This window comes from Lytechinus variegatus, chromosome 16, assembly GCF_018143015.1.
Source record: "Lytechinus variegatus isolate NC3 chromosome 16, Lvar_3.0, whole genome shotgun sequence".
NCBI lineage: Eukaryota > Metazoa > Echinodermata > Echinoidea > Temnopleuroida > Toxopneustidae > Lytechinus > Lytechinus variegatus.
The window spans coordinates 29,864,894-29,892,816 of record NC_054755.1 but is presented as its reverse complement, the minus strand read 5'-3'; the positions used below and the strand labels follow the sequence as shown (position 1 = coordinate 29,892,816).

At 37.9% G+C, this 27,923-nt stretch overlaps 1 protein-coding gene across 1 annotated transcript; it reads right to left on the bottom strand.

Annotated features, from left to right (window-relative positions):
• Positions 1-151: 151 nt before the first annotated feature.
• Positions 152-27,626, bottom strand: LOC121429736 (cell division cycle protein 16 homolog). Its single transcript, XM_041626936.1, has 16 exons — positions 27,505-27,626; positions 17,587-17,641; positions 16,367-16,464; positions 15,048-15,086; positions 12,711-12,851; positions 9,382-9,541; positions 9,133-9,227; positions 8,115-8,248; positions 6,856-6,935; positions 5,783-5,903; positions 3,922-4,047; positions 2,994-3,146; positions 2,303-2,428; positions 1,380-1,515; positions 622-712; positions 152-374 (listed from the first exon to the last, which is right to left on the bottom strand). Exons 1-16 carry the CDS (start codon positions 27,550-27,552, stop codon positions 232-234), a joined length of 1,746 nt encoding a protein of 581 aa, XP_041482870.1. The 5' UTR covers positions 27,553-27,626; the 3' UTR covers positions 152-231.
• Positions 27,627-27,923: the final 297 nt, after the last annotated feature.

Below are 27,923 nucleotides of genomic sequence, written 5' to 3'. Positions count from 1 at the left end.
TGAGGCAGACAATTCTGAAGTCAACACTAATAGGTGTCCTTACATCCAATAAAGGTTTACATTCTTGCCTTCATAGTTCTTGCATCATCAGAGATCATCTTTGCAGTATCATCTGCAAAGCTTTGAAAAGCTGATGAGGCAACACTAATAGGTGTCCTTACATCCAATAAAGGACATTCTTGTCTTTACATTTCTTGCATCATTACAGATACTGTCCTTGGTTTATAGATCCTATTTTGCAATCTTCTGCGGCATTGGCGAGTCCTCCAGATTCATCTCCACCTCCATGTCCACACTTGAGTTTGACTTCTCCGTGGTAGCAACGACCTCCTCCTTTACGACTGCTTCCAGGTCAGGGACGGTTTCGCTTCCTCCTGGGATTGCATGCAAAGTGGAGGAAAAATTAAAAAAAAGATTCCACGATTTTGGTGAAAAAAAATAGGAAGATATGCTTCTCATTGTAGAGAAATGGGTGTTGCAAGAAACTAATTTGGAGTCAATTGAAAGAGATCTGCAATTATCACTTCAACTTTGTAACATACACGTATCATGTGATTCTGCTGTAATCAACTACAAATTTGCGAGATTTATGAAGGAAGGGGGAGAGGAATGTGGTCTTACCTGTACAAGGTGACATCTCACCGATGTACTGCTCTATACTGTGAGTTAACATGGTCACTGAGAAGGTATCATCACGACCCACACCAAGAGCCTAGAGAGAATAAACACACAAAATTGGCCCATTTCATGAAGGACTTGCAACTGTTGTACATGTACCTTTGCCTTTATGGCAACTACCATGGTAACAGGGCTCAGCAGCCAATCAGAATCAAGGATTCCAAGGTAGTTGCCATAATGGCAAAGTTACAACAGTTGTACGTCCTTTATGAAACGGGCCACATAACTGATCAGTGGAGCATACATGTACAACATTGAAAACAAATGCAAGGAATGAAGGCGTGTGACTGGCCAAGATTCCTGAAACCAAGAAATGTAAAATATAGCTTTCCTTCCATCATAAGTCAAATATTCAGCCAAGTTGAAGGAATTATTTTATCCAGGTAATGCACAACATGCCCCTCTGAAGGGCTTTGGGGATTTTTTGTGCCCATTTGAATTTTCCCCATTTAGTGGTGTAATTTCGAAATATGCCCTAAAGTAAAGTGATCCTGCCCTAAAATATTGAAATTTACATGCTGCAAAACCATGAAGAACAAAGGCTTGTCAATGTATTTATGTGACAGAAAGGATTTAAATTTTCAATTCAATTCATTTACGGCGCAAAAAAAATCACATTATTATTTTATAAACACCATAAACTGTGAGGACCAAATACCTCGCGGCTTAAACTATAGGGGGATCAATCTATCATTACAAACCTTGTGGAAGTAGTCGATGGCTATTGAGAACTGGCCCATGAGGGCGTATACATAGCCGATGGCGGAGAATGTAGAGGGATTCTGAGGACTAAGGATCAATGCTTGCCGATGGTACTCCAGGGACTCTTCATATCTCCTGTGACAATAAAAATTAAGGTTTTTAAAATGGATGACAGACTAAACTGGATTGATTATTGATAATTGGTAAAGTAAATCTCCTTTTCATGATATTGTATTCTTCTATTGTGATTTTATCAAGACATGATCCTTTTTAATATCACAGGCAGTGCCATAATATAAGTAAATGATACATGACTGCTACAGTCCCTGTCATCAAATTACTGCCAACATACGACGCCACTAGCACCATCACCATCACCATCACCTAGTCTGAAGGCACAGACCCTGATTGAAACTTTGATCAAGTGTGTCTCCATGCAAAGACTAGCACAAAGAAATCATGATGTTTCAAGTCCTGAGAGAGAGAGGGCCTTCAGTACACAAGGCATGAAAAAGCTGCACATTCAGACCCTAACTCAAGTGAATGGTTTGCACAGCAGACTAACCATCACCATCAGCACTGGCATGAAAAACGCCACCATCATAAGCCCATTACTACCATCATCACCATCACAAACAAGACAATCTCCACCAACAACATCACCACCATCACTAACATCACAACCAAGAGCAACATCACCAATTCCATCCATCATCACTAGTATCACTACCACCACTGACATTACAAAAACAAGCACCACCACCACCACCACAACCTCTACCACCAAAATTATTTCCATCACCACTACCATCAACCCACCACCGCAATAATCACCATCACCACAACCACCATCATATCCTTTATCATCCTCACACCACCGTCAACATCATTTCCTTTCTCCAGTTCTATTATTTCATCTTACTTGAGTTTTCTGAAGACGTGCCCTAGATTGTTCAGTAATGGCTCCCACTTATCTGCTAGCGTCTGCTTGCTTATGTCCTGTACTATATCCAAGGCTTCGTTGAAATGCGTGACTGCAGTCTCCCAGCTAAGAAGCAAATATGCAGAAGGAAAAAACTTACAGAACATGAAAATTCCTGCATAGACTTCCCCCTCCCAGAGTTCTAAATTCATTAGAAATGGAACCAGAATTATGGAACTTTCATGCTAAAAAAGATCTTGGCAGTATATACTAATTGAACATTCAAATTTTGTATGTTAGATGATAGGTTAGTATTATTCATATTTTTTACCCTTTACCAATGCATTGGCCGTGCTCTTAAATGAAAGTAATAGTCACACAAGTTAATAGTGGTTTCTTTCCAGTATAAATTAAAAGATTCCTTTAGCTAGAGAACAATATCAAGGGCAATCATTATTACTGAACCTTTGACAGACCTGAACCTGGCCCTAGTTATCTCTGGTATATGGCTAAATGGGTTGAGATCATATTTTCCATCACATGTTAAGACCAATTTTCATGGGACTTGCAAAAGTTTTGTGAACAAAAAGAATGTAAAAAAAAAAGAGGCAAAGTCCAACATTCGCATTTCGAGCAGCAGAAGTGTTCGGAAGCTTCACAACATTTTTGGGAGTTGATTTAAAGTACTTACTCTCCGTTATGGAAAGCCACCACACCCATTTCATGAAGAACGAATGGATCGCTGCTGGCTATGCCTAAAGCCTGAATGAAGAACTTGTCGGCTAGCTTGAAGTTCTTGGTAAGACCGTACTCTAATCCAACATACAGAAGTGGTAGATGACATCTACAAGAGAAGGGGAGAAATTTAATTATTCCCCACTCATCTTTTGAAAGAAGACTTACTGCTAAATCAAGAGGATACTTCAACGTATATGTATATGCACCCATTCCCATGGAGGTAATTAATATAAATGAGCCAGTCGAATATTGGTCTTTCATGCTAAAATCATGAGTCCCTCTTTCATGGAATCTTGGAACTTCATCAACTCTAAGAAAATTCCAAGAAGATTAATGTTATACAATTGAAAATAAAACAACTTTAGATTACAGCATTGGTAATGACTTGAATTCATATTATAATGGAGAATAAGCCATGTTCAAGTTCATGGCAAAACATTTTTTTCCATCATATACAATACAATAGAGATAGAATTACAAGTTATACAAGCATATACAGGTATTTCACTTAAACAAAGTAATCAAATGGAATCCAGGGGCCCGTCTTGCAAAGAGTTACGATTGATCCGATCAATCACAACTATGGAAAGCCAGCAACGTCAACATCTAAAATGCATGAATGTTCAAAATGTTTTCTAGATATGACGTAAATTACATAAATTCGTTGTTTTCTTCACAATTTGGTGTGTTCACCTTTGTTTACAAAGGACATTTTGTAAATTTTATGTAGAAAAAATTATGACACTGATTTATTTCCATAGAGTTATGATTGATTAGATCAATCGTAACTCTTTGTAAGACAGGGCCCCGGTCGCTGCATGAGTAAAAAAAACCATGAAATTCGAGGCTGAACCCCCCCGAAAGAAGAAAGATTTACAAACCCTTTCATGAGTCTTGAGGCGGTGAAGTAGGCCGCCATCGCTTGGTCATGCTCTCCTTCAGCTGCGAAGGAATGGCCAAAGGCTAGCCACGCTGGACCGTACAGACGGTCTATTGCTGTAGCTTTGCTGTAGGAGTAAACAGAAATATATGACATCAAGAGAGATCCTTGTGATTTGATTGGCTGTTTGATATAGTTCATTCAGCCCATTTTGCAATGACGTCATCAACCATGCAATTTTGGATCCATACGATTTGTCCATTGCACGCGCGCACCAAGACTGCAGCTCATAGCCTGCAAGTTCTGCAGGTACGCAGGCACCAGCAGTGTGCATGTTGTAATGACGTAACAATCAACAGACCAAACTCGCACCGCATGAACATGTTTTGCATCAAAATTCATGAATTTCATATTTAAAAAAAAAAACAATCAATTTTTGTCTCACCTGCATAGCAGAGTGAGACTATAGGCGCCACTTTTCTGATGGCGGCGGCGACAACATCAAATCTTAACCTAAGGTTAAGTTTTTGAAATGACATAACTTAGAAAGTATAAGAACCTAGTTCATGAAACTTGGCCATAAGGTTAATCAAGTATTACTGAACATCCTATTAGAGTTTCATGTCACATGACCAAGGTCAAAGGTCATTTAGGGTCAATGAACTTAGACCATGTTGGGGGGAATCAACATCAAAATCTTAACCTGAGGTTAAGTTTTTGAAATGTCATCATAACTTAGAAAATATATGGACCTAGTTCATTAAACTTGGACATAAGGTTAATCAAGTATCACCAAACATCCTGCATGAGTTTCACTTCACATGACCAAGGTCAAAGGTCATTTAGGGTCAATGAACTTTGGCCGATTTGGGGGTATCTGTTGAATTACATTCAAAACTTTAAAAGTTTTTGGATCTGATTCATGAAACTTGGACATAATAGTAATCAAGTATCACTGAACATCCTGTGTGCATTTTAGGTCACATGACCAAGGTCAAAGGTCAATGAACTTTGGCAATAATGGGAGTATCTGTTGAATTACCATCATAACTTTGCAAGTTTATTGATCTGACTTTTGAAACTTGGACATAAGAGTAATCAAGTATCACTGAATATCCTGTGCAAGTTTCAGGTCACATGATCAAGGTCAAAGGTCATGTGAGGTCAATGAACTTTGGCCACATTGGGGGTATTTGTTGAATTACCATCCTATCTCTGTTAAGTGTATTGGTCTAGTTCATAAAACGTGGAAATAAGAGTAACCAAGTATCACTGAACATCTTGTGCGAGTTATAGTAGTTTTCAAAGTCAGCACTGCTGCTATGTTGAATCGCGTGATGCAGGTGAGACGGCCAGAGGCATTCCACTTGTTTAGGTGTCATATAATCCTAATAATGATTTTTTTCTTTATATGTGCAATGGACAGAATACTTCATTTGGTGAAAGATGAAATAATGATCTAGGCTACACCTCGTTTAATGGATCATTTCATCTTTCACCTCAAGAAATATTCTGTCCATTGCACTCATAAACATTCATTATTTGTATAATATGTGATAGGCATAAATTACAGCGAGGAACTGAAGTCAGTTGCAATAAACTGATTGAATTACAGTGAGGAATATGGGGCTGGTTGCAAGTGACTACTAAAATGGCAACAGTGCTAAATAACCTATCAAAATCAAAGTTCCAAGGTGGTTGCAAGTGATGTCAAAGTTACCATCAATGGAAACGTTCCGTCAAAAACATTAAAAAATCTTTCCAGAATGACCTAGCTCAACTTTGGTTGTAAAATGAATGAGAAAAGTTGTGTAAGTTTTTGGACTAAACACTTGTCTTGGGGGTCGTCTGATTTACTTTACCTTAGAAACCGTCTTGCTGGTTCATTTTTCCCGACGAGATAATAGTAACAACCGACAGCAAACCATGATACTGCTTTATCAGGATGAAGATCTACTAATCTATGGGCTAGGTAAAATAAGTCTGTAAAATAACGACAATTAAAGAATATTCAGCATTTTAATAGAAGACTGATATCAATTGTATCAAATATTGCAGCTACATGTACCTTTGCAGTAATTTCTCTATGTTTTTCTTCACTACGGTAATAACCTACAGCAGACCATCTATAAGCTATGTAAACAAAATAGTCTGTAAAATAATGAACATTTAAGAAACATTTGTTTAGCATTTTGGAGCTATGCAACATTTGAAGTAATTTCTCTATCTTTTTCTCCAGGTAATATAATTCAATTTTTTTTTAATCTATCAAACTAGTGATCTCTGCCTATTGCAGAAAGAGTTGCAGAACAAATGTAGAGTAAGTCCCAATTCATGTTTTTGATTGGTTGAAATTTAAGTTGTATCAGATTTTTGAGTTGCATTTGATTACAACTCTTTATGAAACAGACCCCTGATTCAATCAATAATTGATTCCGGGGGAGGTTTCACAGATAATTAAGTCTGAGTAAATGTCATATGTAAGTGCCAGTGCACATAATCTCAATGATCCAACAAAATCCCCACGTATTTATTCTTGCACAGAAATGTTAGGATGTCATAATTTCATGCAAATTTTATAAATCTTATTGGAAAAAACTAATGGCTTCTTTATTCTGCAACCGTACATCACAAACACACAGGATCGAGTAAAGACACGAACTGGGACTCACTGCATAATATCTACACATAATGTTTACTTTTGAATTAAATGGTGAAGGATAGTCTGTAGGCACAGACCCAGATTGAAACATTGATCAACATGTGTGTCTCCATGCAGACTAGTACATGCAAAACTTGCTGTTTCAAGCCCTTCAGTACACAAGGCATGAGTATACTGCAATTCAGACCCTTTACACTAGTGAAGGGTTTGCACAGCAGACTAAGCGAGGGAGGGGCCTATGTTATGATCAAAGAATAGAAATCATACTCTTACCGTTAGATTTCTTGAGTTCTACTAACGTTGCTACATGGACTGGTAAACATCTCTCATGGAATGGATCTGATTCAAGTACACTGTAATGGAAGAGATCATACACAGTGAGAAATGGTACCAGTCAATGAAGGACAGTTACATACAGAGTACATATTTGCTGCTAGAAATGTTTAAGGTTTAGATGCCAGGGCCCCATAACATTTGATCATTTTAAATATTGATTATACACAATCATCATAACTTACTTTGGGGCTTCATGGTCCAGTGGTTACGATTCATGTCTTTCAGTCTGAGGAACGCAGGTTCAAATCACAGCCATGGCATCTTTTCCTTTGACAGCAAGAAATTTACCCACATTGTGCTGCACTCAACCAAAGTGATGTGAGTGGGTACGTGGAATGATTTATTCCTTTAATGTTTAAGCACCTATATAGCGGCTCAGCTATAGCCAAGGTAATAATATGATACCAAGTATAAAGCTGTGCTATATAAATGGACCATATTATTATCAATCAATGCAAATCAATCATGGAACATAACCCCGAGATCAATCGCAAAGCTTTGTTACAGGGCCCAGGTTGTTTATCGATGAATGCAATTTATGATTTAATAAAAGGCAAGATTCTTAACAGACAAACACTTTATAACCCACAACAAAGGAAACTCGTTTTCAGAGATAGCCAACACAGTACTTTGATTTGAGATCAAGATCTTGGTAAACCAATCAACCATGATAATTTCAACCAATAGAAAATTAAGGTCTGTCAGAAACAATTTGTGTAAAAACCCATGGGTGAATCTGTATCCACTCTAATTACAATTTTAGTGAAAGATACAAATCAAAGAACACAAAAGAAATAATGAGCCTTCCCACTCTAAAAAAAGTCACACGATTTATTTAGCAAAACATGAGTTTGACATTGGAATTTGAAATTCTACTTGCTCCCCTTTACATGAACTATTCATATCATTATAAAGTCTGAAAATAAAGAAGAAAAATTTAAATCTACTATAACATAAATAAATAAAACATCATAAATCAGCCGTTATGCTGGAGAAAATAACAAAGCAACATGGTTTCCATTTTACTGTGACACATTGTACACCACAAAAATTGAGGTACATGTATTTGTATTCGATGAACTAGGGAGTATTTCATGAAACAAATAGTCATTTGAAATCATTGACAATTGTTATAAGCTACTGAAATCCTTGCATCTGATTGGCTCAGAGCAAGAAACACCTTCAGAAAAACTTACCTGCAAGTGATTTTATAACTGGTCCTAAAATCACAGTTATAGTAGTGTCTCTCTGCCGTGTTGGTCTGAATATCTAGATTCGTATTGAGGCTTGTCAAAGAGTCTGCTAACTTTGTTGATACTGGCTTGTCATACTAGGGAGAGGAAAGGAGTAGAGAACTGGTTAACATGATAAAAAGAAACGTAAATACGACCCCAGCTTTGCATCAAGTCATATCTATTATTCTTAAACCAGTGTTTGATATCTACCTATCGACGGAACATTGATATATTGAGGGAAAGAAAAAATAGAGGCATTTTGTAACTGCTCTAGCATGGCTTGAATATGACCCAGCATGATGACAGCATTGCTGTAGAGCCTAGCAGCCTTCATGTAGCCTAGCAGTGTGTAAGTAATTAGGCTTGTGATGTGCAAGTAAGTAATAAGCCGACAAAGCAATGTTGCTTAAAATTCAATATAAATCAAAGATATAACATGGATTGCATTCATAATTATTCCCAATATATCTATAACAAAAACAATAGCAGATAGCAACACATATTTTTTGAAATACAACAGGACACACAAAATAATCCTGTAGAGCCAGTAAAAAATTCTCAGTCAACGCCACAACAGAGATTATTTATCAAGCAAATTCTCCATACCTAATCCCACTCTATTTCATCTCCCGAACAAACCAGTGCTATGTTGTTGAGCGTTGTGGCCAAGTGGATTAATCTTTCGGACTTTGAAACAGAGGTCTTGGGTCATGATCCCAGCCAAGGCATAATTTCCTTCAGCAGGTAAGTGATCTGCTCTGTGCAGCCCTCAACCCAGGTGAGGTAAATGGGTACCAGCAGGAGGAAATCCCTCAAAAGAGCTGTGACTACTGGAATTTAAAGCCTAGCTTTGACAGGGTAATATTAGAGCACCTTGAACACCTGAAAAGGTGGATATGTGCACTATATATACAAATACCCTTTATTGTTATCATTATCATCATAATATATCATCATTATTAAGTGTTGCATAACTTACTTTCTTTAGAAGACTTTGGTACAGACTTTTGACAAACTCCAAATCTTCCCCCGGACACTGTTCACTGATTGGTAATGACTGAAGGAGTTCTTTTTCTGTAAAACATACAGAAAATAATGTTATTGTAATAAAGTGTGATGTCATCAATTGGAAAAAGACCAACTATTTCAAACAAGAACTCAGAGATCTCTATTTGAAGTATGTAGGGAATTTGCAGAATGTAATTTGTCGCTCCGTTTCAATACGAACCTTCTTCTGCAGTCAACATCTGGTGTTTGACGAGTAATTCAAATGCCTCGTAGCAGTGGACGTCTTCAAACAGTGCCTGTTTGTAGCATTCTGAGGCCTGGATACGATTCTCAAGAGCTTCGTAGATCTGACCCCTCAACAGTGCCATCGAGCTATCAACCTTCAAGGAATAAAGAAAATATAGAAAGATATTGAGAAAAATAAGTGATTTTCCTGTAATGTTCTGAAAAATATATTAAGTCCCTGTACACTAGTTATGGTGCAATACAAATGCTGTGGATCTTCATCACCATCATCATCACTACTCTCAGGGTGTGTTTATGCTTCCATTGTGAGGACAGAATCAGCGATTTCAAACGATGATTCAAAACGCTGATCATAAATGTGGTTCTGGGAGTGCTGTTTATGCTTAACTTTTCTGAGCAAATCATGATATCCAGCTGGCTTCGCATCGTAAAGCGAGGTCAAATTGGGCGCGCCTTTTTTCGAAAGTTTTTTTTCCGATTGTTGTTACTACGTGGAGATAACATGGAGCAATACGACTGTATCTGCCCACGGATTTTCATCTCACCGGAAGCATGTACCAAATGACGTCATTTAAACACGTTTACGATCGTGGTTCTGTTTATACTTCCCCAGAAAGCCTGATTCTGGTCAAACGATGTTTACAAACGCACCTTTTGTGAGTTTACGATCGGCGTTTTGAAACAGCGTTTAAATGAAAGTAAAAATGGACGCAACCGTGTTTTGGACTAATCACGTTTGGAAACGCTGATTCTGGCCTGAAAAGTGGAAGCATAAACACGGCCTTAGGCTCATGAGAAATATTGGTAGCAATGTGCATGCTCATTTGAATCCGACTTTAGACAGCATCAGACTACCCACCTTAAATATCAAGATATGTGTGCAAGATCATCTATTATTCCTCAAACAAGTTGTTTTTCCAAGGCAATATTTTTCCATAATTTGTATTCTCTGATTTCGCAGCAGTCAATATTATACCATATTTTCTCTCTACCGGGTTTTCCCGTTGACTTTGTGTGTGAATTCTGCAGCGGTCAATATTGGTGAAATCTGTATGGAACCTGGTGGGTGTTTCATAAAGCTTTTCGTGACTTACGAACGACTTTAAGATTGACTAGTGACCCTTTCTTAGGAGCTTCATCAACACCAATGAAAATCAGGTGTGCATATTTATCACAAGAATGGACCACAAGTTGTTTGTTAAGTCGCTTAAAACTTACGAACAGCTTTATGAAACACCCACCAGTTTGTGAGGCAACGCAATGTAGATAATGTACGGCATGGCTTCGTAACACAAACGTTGCAATCAATCTCAAAAACGGCAATAACCAATCAAGATCATTGTTCTTCCTGATTCATTAAACATAAGGAGTATTTCACAAAGAGTTCAGTGTGACATTAAGAGTCACATTAAAACTGCAACGCACACATGTTAATTAATGCGAAATCTGATGAATAAATACGCGATATGTGAGTCTCATGCGCATGATCTGACCAATGTGGTGATGAGTTATACCGCATGCTACTTGAATTTAAGTGCAACTCTAAGCCACACTCAAATCTTTGTGAAATATCCCTTCGGGTCTGTAACATAGAGTTATTGGACTTCTTTTGAAAGCCACCGCACACCTTATGACTGTTTGCGATCCGATTTTGAAACAAATTGCATTTTGCTCATTTTCTTAAAATGTGAATGGAACAAATCATTTCATTTGAGGTTCAAATTAATTGAAAGAATACTAATACAACCATTTTGAAAAATTGCAAGCCTTTATTTCGGAGTAAAGGCCAAATGAGTTTCAAATCATAGCCAATCGTACAACTGCTATGACGTAATTACGACTAGATAATAAATTTGCTTTTATTCTAAGAAGGATGATAGCATAGTCACAGAGATGCCAACTTTTGGAAATCAGAATTAGGGAGGATTTGCAACTGCCACCAAATTATGTGCGCGTAGCGCACATCTCGAGCGCGGAGCGCTCGACCCTTGCGGCCGGGGTCCAGGGCCCGCCTTAGGGCCCTGGAAGCTCTGGGTTTCTAGATGCTCTCTGGTGCAATCTGACCCTTATTTTGGGGCATTTCACATGTTTTGAAATAAACATTGTTCCCACTTTTTTAACATTAAAAATATCAAATATGCATTTTCACATGTAAATAAAAAATGAGGGGACAAAAGAAGTACCTGTTCAACAACAATAATAAGGATGAATTATCACTATCGGCTATAGGCAGGTTATGTTCCACTATAAATCCAGTAAAGAAAAGCTCAGCGCTGGTCCCTTGCTTGGTGAAATAAAGACAACAGGGTACTAGTGGAGCTCGAAGATCTTGTCATCGCAATGTCCGTAGCGTAGGCCTGTGCCGTTCCGTTTGCTCCCGAACGAAAGTACTTCCGAATTATCATCACAACCTCCCTGCTAAACTGAAATGTCCACGCTGCAAATTGCACAAAATGCATGGTAAATTCCTCTTTCCGACTTCCGAACACACAGGTACTGGAGACTGTATTCAGTCTTATACTTCTGAGACCATTTCTTGGTCTTCTTTTGTTGATTTTCCGCCATTTCGTGTCAATATCAACCCATCAATACGCCGAAATCACACACCGATATTCCACCGCACGACTCGACAAATCCAGTGGCCGCGAGCGCACACGCCTCGCGAAGCTAGCCGGGCCTACCAGCCTGGTGCACAGTGGATTCCCGTTGGGCATATCACATGCACCAGCTTTTCGCTGCTCCTTATTTGTCTACTTTTCACACAGAATTTAGTAGCAGCGAACGTAATGGAGTTAACTACATGCTAAAGATAGCAGACGATACATGTCCTTCCAATCCAATTTGATCAATGCAAAAAAATCGTAATTTCGGGAGGATAAGGATGGTAATCGTAAGGGCGGGAGTTGGGATGAATTTTCGGGAGCCTCCCGATGAAATCGGGAGGGTTGGCATCTCTGTAGTCACAGATTTGAACATAGGTATTCGTACAATAATTTAGAACATTACACAGTAAAACATTCCAAGTCTCAATTGTTAGCATCAAATTCTACTACATTTTATTCTGAAATCGGGTCGCAGACCAGTCGTAAGGTGTGTGATCGCCTTTATTCATGTGTTTTTTAGAGTGTGTGCGGTCACCTAAAGATTGATTGCATTGATTATAATGTATGATCAATTGTCAAAACTGGCCCCATGATCAATCGCTATAAAGCTTCATGTTATGGGGACCAGGAAATCATTAGACCTGTTGTTTCATATTCGCAATCTACTCAAAACTTTCTATTGCACTTTAAAAATAGTTACATTTTGTAATGGGATCCTGTCCAGTTCATCTTTCTGGTCGTCTAGTTTCATCTCTTCGATCCTCGGTGGGAAGATCATGATGTCACTCTCCTCACATCCTTCAAGGACATTCAATGCCTCCTCCCATTTCTGTACAGCTTCCTAAAAATGATAAAATGATTAATAATCATTAAAAACAAGTGGAATGCCTCTGGCGGTGTCACCTGCATCACGCGGTTCAATAGAGCAGCAGTGCTGACTATGAAAACTACTATAACTCGCACAAGATGTTCAGTGATACTTGGTTACTCTTATTTCCACGTTTTATGAACTAGACCAATACACTTACAGAGATATGTTGGAAATTCAACAAATACCCCTAATGTGGCCAAAATTCATTGACTTTACATGACCTTTTACCTTTATCATGTGACCTGATCTCACACAGGATATTCAGTGATACCTGATTACTCTTATGTCCAAGTTTCATGAGTCAGATCGATAAACTTTCAAAGTTATGATGGCAATTCAACAGATATTCCCATTATGGCCAAAGTTCATTGAACTTTGACCATGGGCATGTGATCTAAAATGCACACAGGATGTTCAGTGATACTTGATTACTCTTATGTCCAAGTTTTATGAACTAGACCAACATACTTTCAAAGTTATGATGGTAATTCAACAAATACCACCAATTTGGCCAAAGTTCATTGACCCTAAATGACCTTTGACCTTGATCATGTGACCTGAAACTTGCACAGGATGTTCAGTGATACTTGATTACTATTATGTCCAAGTTTCATGAATCAGATCCATAAACTTTCAAAGTTATGATGGTAATTCAACAGATGCCCCCATTCGGCCAAAGTTCATTGACCCTAAATGACATTTGACCTTGGTCATGTGACGTGAAACTCGTGCAGGATGTTCAGTGATACTTGATTAACCTTATGTCCAAGTTTCATGAACTAGGCCCATATATTTTCTAAGTTATGATGACATTTCAAAAACTTAACCTTAGGTTAAGATTTTGATGTTGATTACTCTAACATGGTCTAAGTTCATTGACCCTAAATGAACTTTGACCTTGGTCATGTGACATGAAACTCAGGCAGGATGTTCAATAATACTTGATTGACCTTATGGCCAAGTTTCATGAACTAGGTCCATATACTTTCTAAGTTATGTCGTTTCAAAAACTTAACCTTAGGTTAAGATTTGATGTTGACGCCGCCGTCGGAAAAGCGGCAACTATAGTCTCACTCTATGCAGGTGAGACAAAAATCAAAGAGATGTGCAATGACCTCGGGGCGGGGCACTGCCATTATGATGACAGTCTGCATGGACCTTGCCAAGGAGGATTATCCATTGTTACTGGGGATGCTGTGACAATGCTCAGCACCCCCAGTAACAATAGAATAAACCTCCATCAAAATCATGTGATTATGATAAAATGTTGAATATTCAATAATGGTTATATGTTGATATGTCACAGCAACACAAAAAGACCAAAATATTGTTGATTATGAAAAATTTATCACTATTTTTTAACCACAAATATGCTTTGTAAACATTGTTGATTATAAAAAGTGAATCACCATTCATTGACCACAAAATGCTGCTCGGTACTGCTTTAAAGCCAACTCAAAACTTCTTATAAAGTTGGTAACCAAATGCCTGCTTTTCACTGGTTATTGTACAATGCCTACTTTATACCTTGTTGTACGCAAGCAAATGGCAGACTGAATGTCAAATATTTGTACCTTTGCACAAACAACGTACCATCCAAAATGTACCATTGCACAGCTTTAGGAGGTGATGTCACAATATGATTAAATTCATTGTGTTCAGTAAAACTTAAGATGAAATTCGGTAATGCTGCCCGAGGTAATGTGTGCTTGTGGGATTTTGCTTTTCGCTTTCAACGTTTTTTCTCCCTTTTCATAGATTGCTGCAGGGAAAACTCTTTTTTTCCCCCCATATTTTCGCTTATCTCTGGGGCGTTGTACAACACAAATAGCGAATCTTCTTATTCGTGCAATGGTGCAAGATTTCACATTCGGTGAAAGAAACATTCTATTCAACTCGGCTAATGCCTCGTTGAATAGAGCATCTTTCTTTCACCTCATGCGAAATCTCGCACCATCGCACTCCTGCCTATTCGCTATTTGTATATTGTTGATAGTGAGAATTATGGTGACTCCTACAAGCAATGAGCTTAGAAAATCCACAACCATCACTCTCTAGCTTGTTACATATACAGTGTATGTATGCACACAGATAACATAAGAGAAGATAAGATTGATGTGGGAGGGCAAATACAAGTAAAGTAATGTAAAGTGTATGTATACTTACCAAGCATTTTGCAGCCAAATATCTTCCAGCTTTGTGTGTCTGAAAATAACACAACAATTTATGAATTTCGTATATTGAAGTAAATTTTTTTTTAAATCATGCTCACACCTATTTACCAAGAATGCATATGACTTTTGATTAAATGCATTGCTCACGGGCACAGGTGCCGTGGCACGAACCCTGGACTTTCAATGTCTAGTCAGACGCCTTAAGGCCACTGCACACCTTACGACCCGACTGGTCGGCGACTGGCTTGCGACTGAGTGAGGGGAGATGAGTCTCAACTCGCAAGGCAGTCATAAGCCTCGACACCGCACACCTTGCAATCCGATCTGCGACTCATGCATGCGCTTTTTGCTTTTTGCCATAGCATCTGAGAAATTGCGGTTACTACTGCGTATGCGCGTTGTTTATCATAATACACGTTGTGCAGCTCTGCTGTCTGATTGGCTGGAAGCTGGATTGAGCTTGCGATCCAGTCATAAGTATTCGACATGTCAAATCCTTCCGATTTACCTTGCAACTTGTCTCTGACCGGTCTGCGACGCTCAAGCTGACAAGAGCTGTGACGTCACATCTCCCCTCACTTAGTCGCAAGCCAGTCGGGTCGGAAGGTGTGCGGTGGCCTTTAGACCACAAACAAATGGTAATTTTAATGGATCATCAAAAAAAATTGTCACCACACCTGTTATAGAGGGTAATTTGGTTCCATAACTCCAATTGTGACAGCATTAGAGATAAAGTTTAATGCCTGCCTTTGTTTTGAATAATCTCTGAAAATGCCTCAAACTGTGAAAAGCTATTCATATTGCACCCCAAAACTGCCATTTGCTGCGAGGCACTGCCAGTATGCTAATTAATCATATCACTCTGTTGACATTCAACAATCAATATAAATATTTCCTTTAAACAACAGGGATGTATTTAAACAATCAAACAAAAGCAAAAATAAACATATATAAGATGATAAATGGGTAACTTTAATACATGCGATTCTAAAGTATTTCATTTCAAAAGGAATGCTTCAAAGAAGTCTGCTGTATTTTTGTTTCATGGATGTAAGGGAGATTGGGTTAGTTGGAACGAAGTGTAAGTTGAAACATTGTAATTTTCTTCAAACACCTGTAAAATAAATTTATGCAATACTGCCTTCAATTAATTGTTATTAATAATACCACTGTTGTATTATTTATAGCAATAAATTGAGGGCAGTATTGCATAAACTCGCGTTAAAGAAAATTACAATGTTTCAACTTACCCGTTTTCCGACTAACCCCGATTTCCCCTAAACAACAGTTCTATAGAGAGAGTAAACCTACTTTATCCAATCTTCTGTTCCTGATGAGATGTGCCGCTCTGTGGTATTGTTTGGTGTGGTAAAGACTCTGAGCCAACATGTAAACATCATGGACATCACCTGGAAGAGAGAAAACAAGAAAATATAATTTTTTTTTAATTCATAGAAAAGAAATGTGCATTTTTATGACACAACTAAAAAGAGAAGATAATGGTGGTGGTGGTGGTTAATGTTGGAAATGGCGGTGGTGAATGATGGCACTAACAATGGTGCTGGTGATGAAAATAGTGGTGATAATGATGATGGTAATGGAGGTGATGATGATAATCCTGACATTGATGAAGATGATGATGACAACTGATGAGAATGATGGGGATTATATAGCAAGAATGATGATGATGATACTTCATGAGGATGGTGGCTTTGTGAGGAAAATGATAATGGTGATGATAATACCGATAATGGGGGGGGGGGGCAATAAGGGTGATCATGATAATGATGACATCAATAATGGTGGTGGTAAATATGATGATGATGGTACAGATGATGATGCGGCTGCTGATAATGATGATGACATCAATGGTGATGATAATGATGATGAAAAATGGTGATAGTGGGATAGACAAGGTGATGATGATGATGAATTATATTTGTATTTCTGATGATGATGATGGGGAAGAAGATTATGGTGAAGGTGATACTGATGATGTCAGGGAATAAAGAAAAAAAAAGAATAACCAAAACCAACACCTCTACACATACCATAGAACACAAAAAGTCAGTTTCTTGAAGAGGGGGTCTTTAAATCATAAACATTGTTGGCTGGAAATGTGATGCAACGTCTAACTGATGCAATGTGAACATGTCTTCTTTATTCGTCCATCGAGACACAAATCATTAGGCCATGACCTGGCACATTTGTAGATCCATCTGATTATCAGCTATTAAATCAAATTGGGAGAATTGACCTTTATTGAAGGTTTGGGCTTTGAATAAGATGTGGCATGGTTTGAGGTGTTTCACCATCAAATTTAATTCATATCATCATCACTATATCCTGCTTTTTGCATTGACTCTTCCCTGAAAGAAAATGTGTGCTAATTGCAGAGAAAATTACAATTTATAGGGTCTAGACCTATATCCATTCCATGTAGAGTCAATAGGCCTACTTATAGGCTAGATCTAGGCCTTTGTTTGAAAAAAACAAATGGCATAGATCTAGATCCATCTTGTAATCCTTACCTTTTGACATTGTGACAACCTTGTCAGCCCAGAAAACTGCACTGTCATATTGATGCTGAAAAAAAAAGAATATAAAACAGTTATTTTCTCATAAATTTTACTTCAAATTAGATCTAGATATATAATATAATAATAATATAGGGTATTTATATTGCGCACATATCCACCTTGTTAGGTGCTCAAGGCGCTCCTATATTACCCGGCTAAGCTAGGCGTTCACAGCGCACGCAGCTTCTTGAGGAATTACTTCCTACCGGTACCCATTTACCTCACCTGGGTTGAGTGCAGCACATTGTGGATCAGTTTCTTGCTGAAGGAAATTACCCAATGGCTGGGATTCAAACCCACAACCCTCTGTTTCAAAGTCCGAAAACTAATCCACTGGGCCACAACGCTCCATCTTAATTTTGATTTCCATTCTATTTTTTTAAATTAACAGTAGAGGCACCGGTCAGAAATTAAGATCGTTCAAATTTACAGGGACTGTCTCAGTTTTCACAGATTTCCCACACAGGAAATCTAGGAAAGTTCATTCACCTGTCAAGAGCCGACACCAATCAAGTGCGTTAGTCAATGTCAACATATCAGCTTCCATATCAAGATTATTGGAAGACGGCAAGTTGTGAAAAATAGACGGTTTACTGGGAACATTAAGGTCACTGAATCTATACTTAGCACTCTCATCCCTGCATCAGCCAATAGATATTTATGGGCCAATGCAAGTATTTTACAATTCACGAAATTCATTGGCCGATTGAAGATTTTTTTTTTAAATTGGCACTGCTCATGATATCGTTGCCCTCTCTTATACGCGTCTTGTAACTGTGCTACTAACAAAGACGGAAATATGGCGACAATATCATCAGTGAGTATCTGCTCATCTTTTTACATGATTTTTCTTAATATTTGTATTATTTTTCGTGTAAAAATAATGTTATAAGTGCCTAATGGGGGAAATGAACTTCTTTTCCATTTACAAAATTGTGTGATAAGCAAGCTAAAGTTCAAGTAGGCCTAATATTTTAGGAGCAACACTGACAGTCACTGCACTGTTGTCTCCAAATAGTACGGTACTCGCTAGACCAAAAGCTTCAGTCTCTGTATTTTGGTTGTTCCGCTGAACTACACTGGCTCCACACACCAATACATAGACTGAAGAGCTAGGTGGCCCCTACGTACAGCCAACGTAAAAGTGATGTTTTATAGGTAGCGATTTAAAACTGTTTTTAAGCGAAATTTACAGTTTCATGGTTTCCATTATCAGGAAAATATAAGTAATTGCGTACCTTGGACCGGAGTTATTGATAAAAATCCTCTGGATGATCGAGAAATCTTTAATCTAAGACATTTTCACCTGAGCTGGCGGTTTTTCTTACAGGTTGCCATCTTGAATGACGTCATTATCGTTATTAACTTTGTAATGTCTCGATTTATCAGCGATGCAAGTATTTTTTTAATCCAAGATCTCTACAGTGTAGAGCTGCCAACTTGGATTAAAAAAATACTTGCATCTGCCGATAGATATCAGGAATCGCAAAATATTTGTTTTAATCAATAAACATCATATAAATTACTTTATATTTATCAACCGAAACAAATATTTTACGAATCGTGATATTAATCGGCAAATGCAAGTATTTTTAAAATCTAAGTTGCAGCTCTGCACGCGTGTGGAATCTAGCCTAGGTATCGATAACAAAAGAAAATGGCGACGTAAACAGACGGGGTGAGTGAACGCTCTTGCTCTTAACTTTTTTCAATTTTACTACTATTTATTTAATGAAAATCAACAAATATGATAAAAAATGGGGGTAAACATAATTAAAAAACTTGCCCATGTACATAACTTTGGGCGAAAAAAAAAAAAAAAAATTGGTGATTTAGGTCTAGGTGAACTTGTTCACTGCCACCATCCTGCCTGTGGAGAATCTACAGGTAGGACTATGGTATGCCAATGCTGTATCAAGCACACACTTTAAAAAAAATCATTAAAATATCACTTTTGTGACCAAAATTACTAATTTCTGTACAGTTGCAATTTATTTTTCATTAGTAACTTGGGAAAAATTATTGTGTTCACAGAGCGCTCTAAAACTTGAATTTTGGGCATATTTTTGTGTACGCCCTCTATTGGTGAAAAGTAAATATGGCAAGAAAATTTTCATTTTTTGATCTCTATTTTTAATCAAGAAAAAAATAATTAGAAAAAATAAACTTACATAAGAGCCAAGTTATATGATGAATAGCTGTAATGAAAACTGACAGTGTAAGAAAATGAAGCATTTGTCCCATAGAAAAAGAGAAAATATGCCAAACATTGCCACCCTTAATTTGCCACACATGGACAAAGTATAAATGAATGAGTGCCTATGCTATGCTTTTAGGGATGTCACATGAAAAATAAAAAAACAGGCAAACCATATCAAGCTGCACCTCATATTGATCAGTATGACCTCCTCTACAATTTAAGGTTACGATTTTTTAACGATTACATACATTATGCAAATTATGGCTCATTAATTATGCGCATACTAAAAAAAGCACCTGTCAACCATTATTCATTGATAAAATATTACCTGAAATTCTCAAGAGTGATCAAAAGTTTAAAAAATATGATCTAGAAATAGATTGCAAGGCAAGGGTCAACTATGATGGTATTAATCAGTATGATGTGAAGTTAGTACCGGTATGCAAATGAGTAGATCACGCATAATGAATATTCATTTCTCCTAGTTTTATGAAAATACATGTACATGTACAACAACTACGGTCAGGGAAAAAAAGGTTCTGAATAAGCAATTATGCAAATCCAACATAGTGATCAATTTATCATAAGGTATATAAAATGCTTGTACATAAGCTGTAGATCTAGGGACAGTGATTTTCCGCGATCGCGGAAAACGGACGGAATTCACGGAAAATGCTTTTTGAAACGGAAAGTGGCATTTCAAACGGAAAATCACGGAAAACGCATTTTCCCTCAAAATACACAGAATAGCAACAGAAATTACTCCAAAATCACAACAAAATGAGAATATTAAATGGCCACAAAACCCCAGAAAACACGATCTCACTTCGCTACAATCATGACAATTCACAAATCATGACTGCACCCGACATCAGCACACTCGATTGTACAGTACCCCACGCCCGTACATACCCGGCCTGCCGGCCGTGTTGGGCTTCACTGCACTGTACCAAAGATCGTTCCAACTATAAAAGTACTATGAACGGTCGTGTGTTGCTGCCCTCTACGTTTGAAGATGTAACAGCACGATATCGTGGTCTTAAAATCCAAGATGGCGGATCGGCAAAAACCGTTGACTGATGATAACGATGTCAAAAAAAACCCCCAAATTATCGATGAAAAATCATTTCACCGTGAAATAATGCTAATGATATGAGAGGTGAGGATGTATGCATGCTAAATGTCTTTGTAAAAATATTATTTACACCCGCATAGATCCGATTAGAACGGATTCTATTGTGTTGTTGGTACAGTAGCAGATACAAAGTTGGACTAGTGCGAGTGTACGTGTAATTTTGCTATTCAATGTGGAAACGGAATTGTCATTTTTCCGTGTGTACAAAGTCTATGGGGAAACGGAATTTCCGTTTTCTGACGTGCTGAAACGGAATTTGAGATTTTCTGAAACGGAAAAGGCAATTTTTTGAAACGGAAAATCACTGTCCCTATAGATCTAGACACTTTTTTCCTTAAAGGGGTACTCAAGGCCGAAAAAAATTATGGTGTGAAAAAATAAACAAAAAATCAGACAATAAATGCGAAAAAAGAATATTGAAATTGGATAAAGAATGACAAGTTTCTTGAATTTTTAAGTTTTGCAGCTGGGAGGAGAGATGTTCAAGTTTATTCCTTGCAGCATCAAGCTCATCTGTCTTCTCTTCAAGAGATCTATTTAATTGACCTATTTTATTATCCTTTTCTTCCATTGATGTACATGCAGAACTGATGCCACTGTTGGACCAGCTTCAACATCCATATCGTGGTCAACATGTTTACGTTTTCTTGTCACAGCTGGTTTCCCAGGAAACTCGTAAGGAGATGAGAGGAAGCTTTCGTGCCCATCTGTTTAGCGGGATTTATTTTTATTTTCTTTTTGGAATGCACGAAAGAGGGCTTTAACACTTTCTTTGAAGGCTGACAATGTTGCACAAGATTCAACCCCCATTTGCTCAAATAAGTTGATTGCAACCATTCTGCACACTCATCATTGCCATTTTCCCTTCTATACTCAAGTACTTGACCTTTAGACAACTCTAACTGTTGGATATTGGATTGATTTGATTCCTGGGGGGCTTCCACTGGTTACATGTATTAAACTATGGAGGGACGATAATTGAGCAAGATGTGATGTGCATTTGTAAGCATGCCAAGGAAAGATCCATAAAGGATTTAAATTTAGCAAGATGAAATGAGTATGTGGTGCAAGATGTGAAGGATGATTTCAAAGCATGCCAAGGAAAGTGTCAAGTGATAGTGCAGGAATCAAGATACCATGCATTGCCAAGGATGAAGTGAGAATGAGGAATGCGAATGATTTGCCAGTGGTTGAGAGAGAAAGAATATGAAGAAAAGAATTATTGAGCATTAGCATTAGCCTTAGGTGGTGTTAAAAAATTGAAAAAAAAGTAAAAGAAAGTGTTTGTGATGTTATAAGTATAATGGCCATAAGTAAAAACAAAGGTATTTAGATCTATAATAAGAATATAAAAGAATTTTCAGTTTGTGGAAAATTATCATTCGGTACCAAATTGTTTTAAACATAAAGAAACATAACTACTAAAACTACAATTCCACAACAAATATACTTTTATCCTCTTATCAATATCACCTCAATTTGTTAGAGAAAAAGAATGGCCTGCATGTAGATCTAGTCCTATTCAGGCGATTTAGACTCTAGAGAAATCTATCCATTAAATATCTTAAATGAATACTGGACTTGGTATTTCTTATTGTACTTGTTCCTGTAATGACTCACAAGAAAAAAAACATTCTGGACATTATTTCTGGAAGCTCCCCAAATGGTTTAAAAAGTACAAAACAAATTTATTGATATTACCACTACCTCTGCTTTAACTTGAAATCTCCCCCCTATAACCAAAATAATACGGTCCAAAAGTTAGTGCGCATGCGCACAATGTAAAAAAAAATATGGCGGGTTTGCCCGTACCATTAAAATATAGGTAACATAATTTAAAACAACAAAATGTATTTTTTGCAAAAAATATTGTTTCCTAAATTCAATATTTAGATAAATTTCTGTTTGCTAGAAATGTCTCATTATTATCAAAATAAGTTTGCATTTCAATGGTAATGACTACAAAAACATGAAAAGAGCCCTTGAATGCAGGGCCAATTCTATTTTCGTCGATCGTTTTCCTATAAATAGGCTTATGTGATGCCCTTACAAAATGGGCAAAACAACGCCCACAACTGGGCGTTGTGGCGTGCGCCTGTAATCCAAGCTGTGGGGAAGTTACAAATTGATGCAGAGGGTCGAGGTTCGAGCCCTGGTCACGTCTTTCGGATGGTGACGTTAAAGGTCGGTCCCAGACGTAAATAATCATATCTGATACACGTCTGACAAAACTCAAATACACACACACTTACAAAATTGCTTTGCGCAGGAACTTGGTGAAAAAACTTCAACATTTTAGCATTAAATATAACTTTATGAACAACACATTGCCTTTGTTTTTCTTCTGAGGGTCCATATATCAGAGATATTTGCATAAAAACCCACTTTTTTCGGGATTTTTGCCTTGAAACTCAAGATTACGTCGGATTTCGGAAGGTTTCCCCGGCGTTGAGCAAACAGGAATCTATGATTTCCGATGCAAAAAATCTTCCTCTTTCTATTTCCGGTACCCATAATTCCATCAAAAACACGGAAAATACCCAAATTTACCTATATCCATAGCTACCCCATAATCCTCAAATCCAAAATGGCGGATCAGCAAACATCGTCGAATGATCGAAACGATGTCGAAAATTCGTCAAGGAAAAATCATGAAACTGCAAAATAATAGGGATAATATGAAAATAGGGTATGTATTCTTGCTAAATATGTATTTTAAAAGGCAGTGTATACAGCCACACGCGTGTGTCTTTACCATCATGCCATCCAGCCACACGCGTGTGGTTATATCCAGAACACCTATCTGTGGATACCGCCACACGCCGCCAGTAATAACAGTAAAACACGTGTGTAGGTCTGACCGTCTATATCACGATCAAAATAACCTCATTTCTTCATTAAATTCTTACATTCTAAACCCCTTTGATATCCTTAGATCATTTCAATTTCATTCTCACCGTCTTCTCTCCTTGCTTTTCTTGTCTTGTTACAAACGGTCGTCTGTTTAACAGCAAATTCTCTTTTTCTACTTGTGTCGATTCTGGCTTCCTTCGCGGTACGGTGGCAGACCCATACAGCGTTAGCGCAGCGCAGTAGACATATACAGTTTGGGTTACGTTTACGTTTGGTACGAATAATTTTCGTACCAAGCGTTAAGCATGCACGAATCCCGAGTTTCGTACGTACGCACGTACACGCACATAGCCTAGAGTCAGTAGAGAATCGACACAAGTAGAAAAAGTGTGGAAATTTGCTATTTAACAGGCGGCCTTTTGTAACGACAAGAAAAGCAAGGAAAGAAAACGGTGAGAATGAAATTGAAACGATTTAAAGAAATCAGAGTGGTTTAGAATGTAAGAATTTAATGAAGAAATGAGGTTATTTTGATCGTGATATAGACGGTCAGACCTACATACGCGTTTTACTGTTATTACTGGCGGCGTGTGGCGGTATCCACAAATAGGTGTTCTGGATATAACCACACGCGTGTGGCTGGATGGTAAAGACACACGCGTGTGGCTGTATACACTGCCATTTTAAAAATATTTTACAGTTCGTATCGCTTCGACTGAAGCGGATTTAAAAGCATCAATTACTACATAGTACATTGGCAGATATGATTTCCGCCCGCTATGCGTATTGTGACATCGCTAAATAGGCTTGGGCGGTTCTAGTCTTGGCGAGAGTCGACTCCGATTCTTGCCCCAGGCGTCGGTTCCAGAGAGAGTCGACTCCCAGCGCCGATAATGAGCTTTGAGACAATGCCCCTACACGAGATACCTTTATCTCGGTGTACGCTTGTTTCGGTTCTTCTCCCAACTCCCTGGTCCTTTCCCCAGTCATCACAAGATCCAACTCACTGCATTGCAAACATAAACCACAGTTACCAGTTACCACACACACAAAAATTCTCTCCCCATCATCACAAGATCAACTCACTGCAAAGATAACACACACAGCACATGTTTCACCGTGGTTTGACCTTCGCATTGTTTCTTTGAAGTGATTGTTTCCGATTTTAGTGTTGTGATGATAGATTGATTTTGGTGCTTGAACGATATCTGAGTTGATTAATGGGAGGTAGAACCTCCATGATTTAATCCAAGTTTGAATGTTTGATACTTGGTTGATGTGAGCTTTGCGTGTTTACTATTTAGTGTTTTAGCCCATTATTTGTCAAATTAATCTAGAAAGATCTGTATTCGTGTCTGAAGACAATGTCAAAGAAAAAGAAAGTTCTTAATTTGTACAGTTCTGAGGTAATTTATTTTATCATACAGACATACCTGCAAATGTTATGAAGTTGAACAAATATCCTTCATACATAAATTTTGACACATTTAAAAAAAAGACTTAAAAATTATTCATACAAATGATATATGTCATGAAGGTCATTAAATTGTTAAGCGTTCGTATCAGTTAGAGATTCGTGACAAATTAAAAAGGCCTACAAGAACCAAAATGGCAATTTCCAAATCATCCATCAAGGAAGCCTCGCAAAGCCTCTAATTGAAATGAAACTTATCCACGTCTTTGCAAATTTTACCTGACCTAATTTCTCCAGACAGTGAGAGAGGCCATGTGGCAGCCAAACCAAAACAGAATAAAAAGGGCGGCAATCTCGTACCCCCCACCACCGCAAGAATATCAGATTTCCAAACATGTGCTTCTCAAGATTGTGCAATACATGACGGAGACAAAGAAAGTTATGTAAACAAATTGCCGAGGGTTGATGTCCCTGAATTGAGGGACTAGTCTAAGTTTTCAGTCACTTAAGAAAATGGCGAACTGGCCAAAGGTGAAATTCATCATTGAAAAAAAATGAATGTTTGGATTAAAATAACTAAGATTAAATGAAATATGACTGAAAAATATCCATAGTTGAATCTCTACTTTTATTACTGACAGAACAATAACATCATTTTTTATTATTAACTTCTCGCCAATATTCCAATAGGCAAGACTCTCATTTAAGACTAGCAAGCAAACGTTATCAGTGGGATTTTGGAATGAAATAAAATGCAACTGAAAGGAGGGAATGACCACAAAAGCGAAATTATTTGCTAAACACCCCCTCCAGTTGGGGTTATCTCCTCCAAACTACTTCATTTGTCCTCCCCACAAAAAAAGATTTGACACTCTCGAATGACATTTTCCAGATGAGAAATATTCAGGAAAGGAAAAAATACAGTAGAACCTTCGAAGCCCACAATACCTTTACTGTTCAAACAAACTGTAAAATGCGTAGTTTTATGTGTATGTTTCAATCATTAATAAAAGTATAAAGGATGGTTAATAAACATGATATTCACTGAAGGCGATATGCAAATAAAGATATAGTATTATAAAGAATGCTTGTTTATCAATGCATTTAAATTCAAAGGGGAGACAATAAAAGAGGAGACTTAATGTCCTGAAGATTATCATTGATTTCGAAACATGGAATATATGATTCATATAAAATAAGGAAAATGAAAAGTAAACTTATTTTGAACAGATATATAAAAATATTTATAAACAAGAGGTGATAAACACTTCATTAAAATTATAATGAAATTCGTAGTGAATTACAACTTCTAAAAGGAGAAATTAACAAGAATAAAAGGGGAATAAGAAAAGAAGGAATGAGAGAAGCTTTGGGGGAAGGATCGGCATGGGGCTTGAGAGTGTACATAAATGGGAGGGGGGTAGCAATCATCTATTCAGTCACCAAAAATCTTACACCTTCATAACTTCTCACACAATCCACACACAAATGCCAATACACTAACTTTCATGATACAATCACAAGTGTCGCTCAACACAACGCACGTGGTCTCTACTGGCATTTTACAGTCACATACACAGAAATACACAGTACACACAATGCACACGATGCATCTCCATACCACATGCAGTCATGCACACTGAGCCTAATGCACACGGTATACTACAGAGAAACGTTCTGCTCGAAGTATGTGACTCTTCGGCTCCAAATTCCACATTTATTTTATCTCAGTGCTTGGATTCGGCGCTGAGAGTCGGCGCTGGGGCCGATTTTCGTCCATGAATGAGAGAGCATGGCAAAGACTCGAGTCCCTTTATCTCAGAACCGCCGCCGCTTGGTACTCGAGTCTCCAGAGATCAGGGTCGACTCCCCGACTCTGGCATTGAGAATCGGGTAGACTCGATTACCCGGCGCTGGCTCCCAAGCCTGATCGCTAATCATGCTAATGCTTTGCCGTAACACTAACAGGCTTCATGGGGAATAAGCATACGTTATTATAGTAGAAATAATTTTACTCCCCAGAAGCCTCCAGCTGTCTAGATTGGTTTTGGAGTCGGAGTATGCGGCAAGAGACAGTGCCCCGCCGGCCGCGGCTTTGGCCGTACGCTGCAGGGACTTGGGCGGCCGGCGGCCGCGGGAGAGAGCCTGAGGCGTGAGGAGGGAGTGAGGCTGATGTCGTGATGATCACGTCCTTTACTTCCCAGTCTGCCCAACTTATTCATTACTTTACAAAAAAAATCCCCATTTCCAGTCAATTAATATACGCACCTTATCAATATAACAGCGGACTAAGTTTCGAAATCGTTCTAAATTCATTATAAATGGTGGAATTTCACAGGAAGAACAGTCAAATCAGCCGCGCATAGTAGTAAATTGAAGTTAGCAGTAAAGAAAAAGACGAAAATAAATGGTACGGTATCTGTTATTTGTCAAGTAAAAATCTATCTTATCAATCCTAGATCATGCTGATAATAAATTACATTATTGATTGCATGATTGATTGCATTTATTCTTTTTCATTCCAAATTTAACAAAAGTTACAATGTAAAGCATAACACAAAAATATCATATACAGAAATGAAAAAAGGGAACCCACTGGAAAGCAAAGCTTGTTAGTATGGGTTCCCTGCAATAAATAGTGAAAGTATATCTTTGATCAATGAAATTCAATTCGTAAATTAAAAAGG

What these genes read in the sequence shown, in the direction of transcription:
- LOC121429736 (XM_041626936.1), bottom strand. Translation starts at nt 27,552, where the DNA reads ATGAATTTAGAACGATTTCGAAACTTAGTCCGCTGTTATATTGATAAG. An exon ending in GGTTGTCACAATGTCAAAAG is followed by an intron (nt 16,465 to 17,586) that starts GTAAGGATTACA and finishes TCTCTCTTCCAG; the next exon opens with GTGATGTCCATGATGTTTAC. An exon ending in GCCTCAAGACTCATGAAAGG is followed by an intron (nt 3,147 to 3,921) that starts GTTTGTAAATCT and finishes CTTCTCTTGTAG; the next exon opens with ATGTCATCTACCACTTCTGT.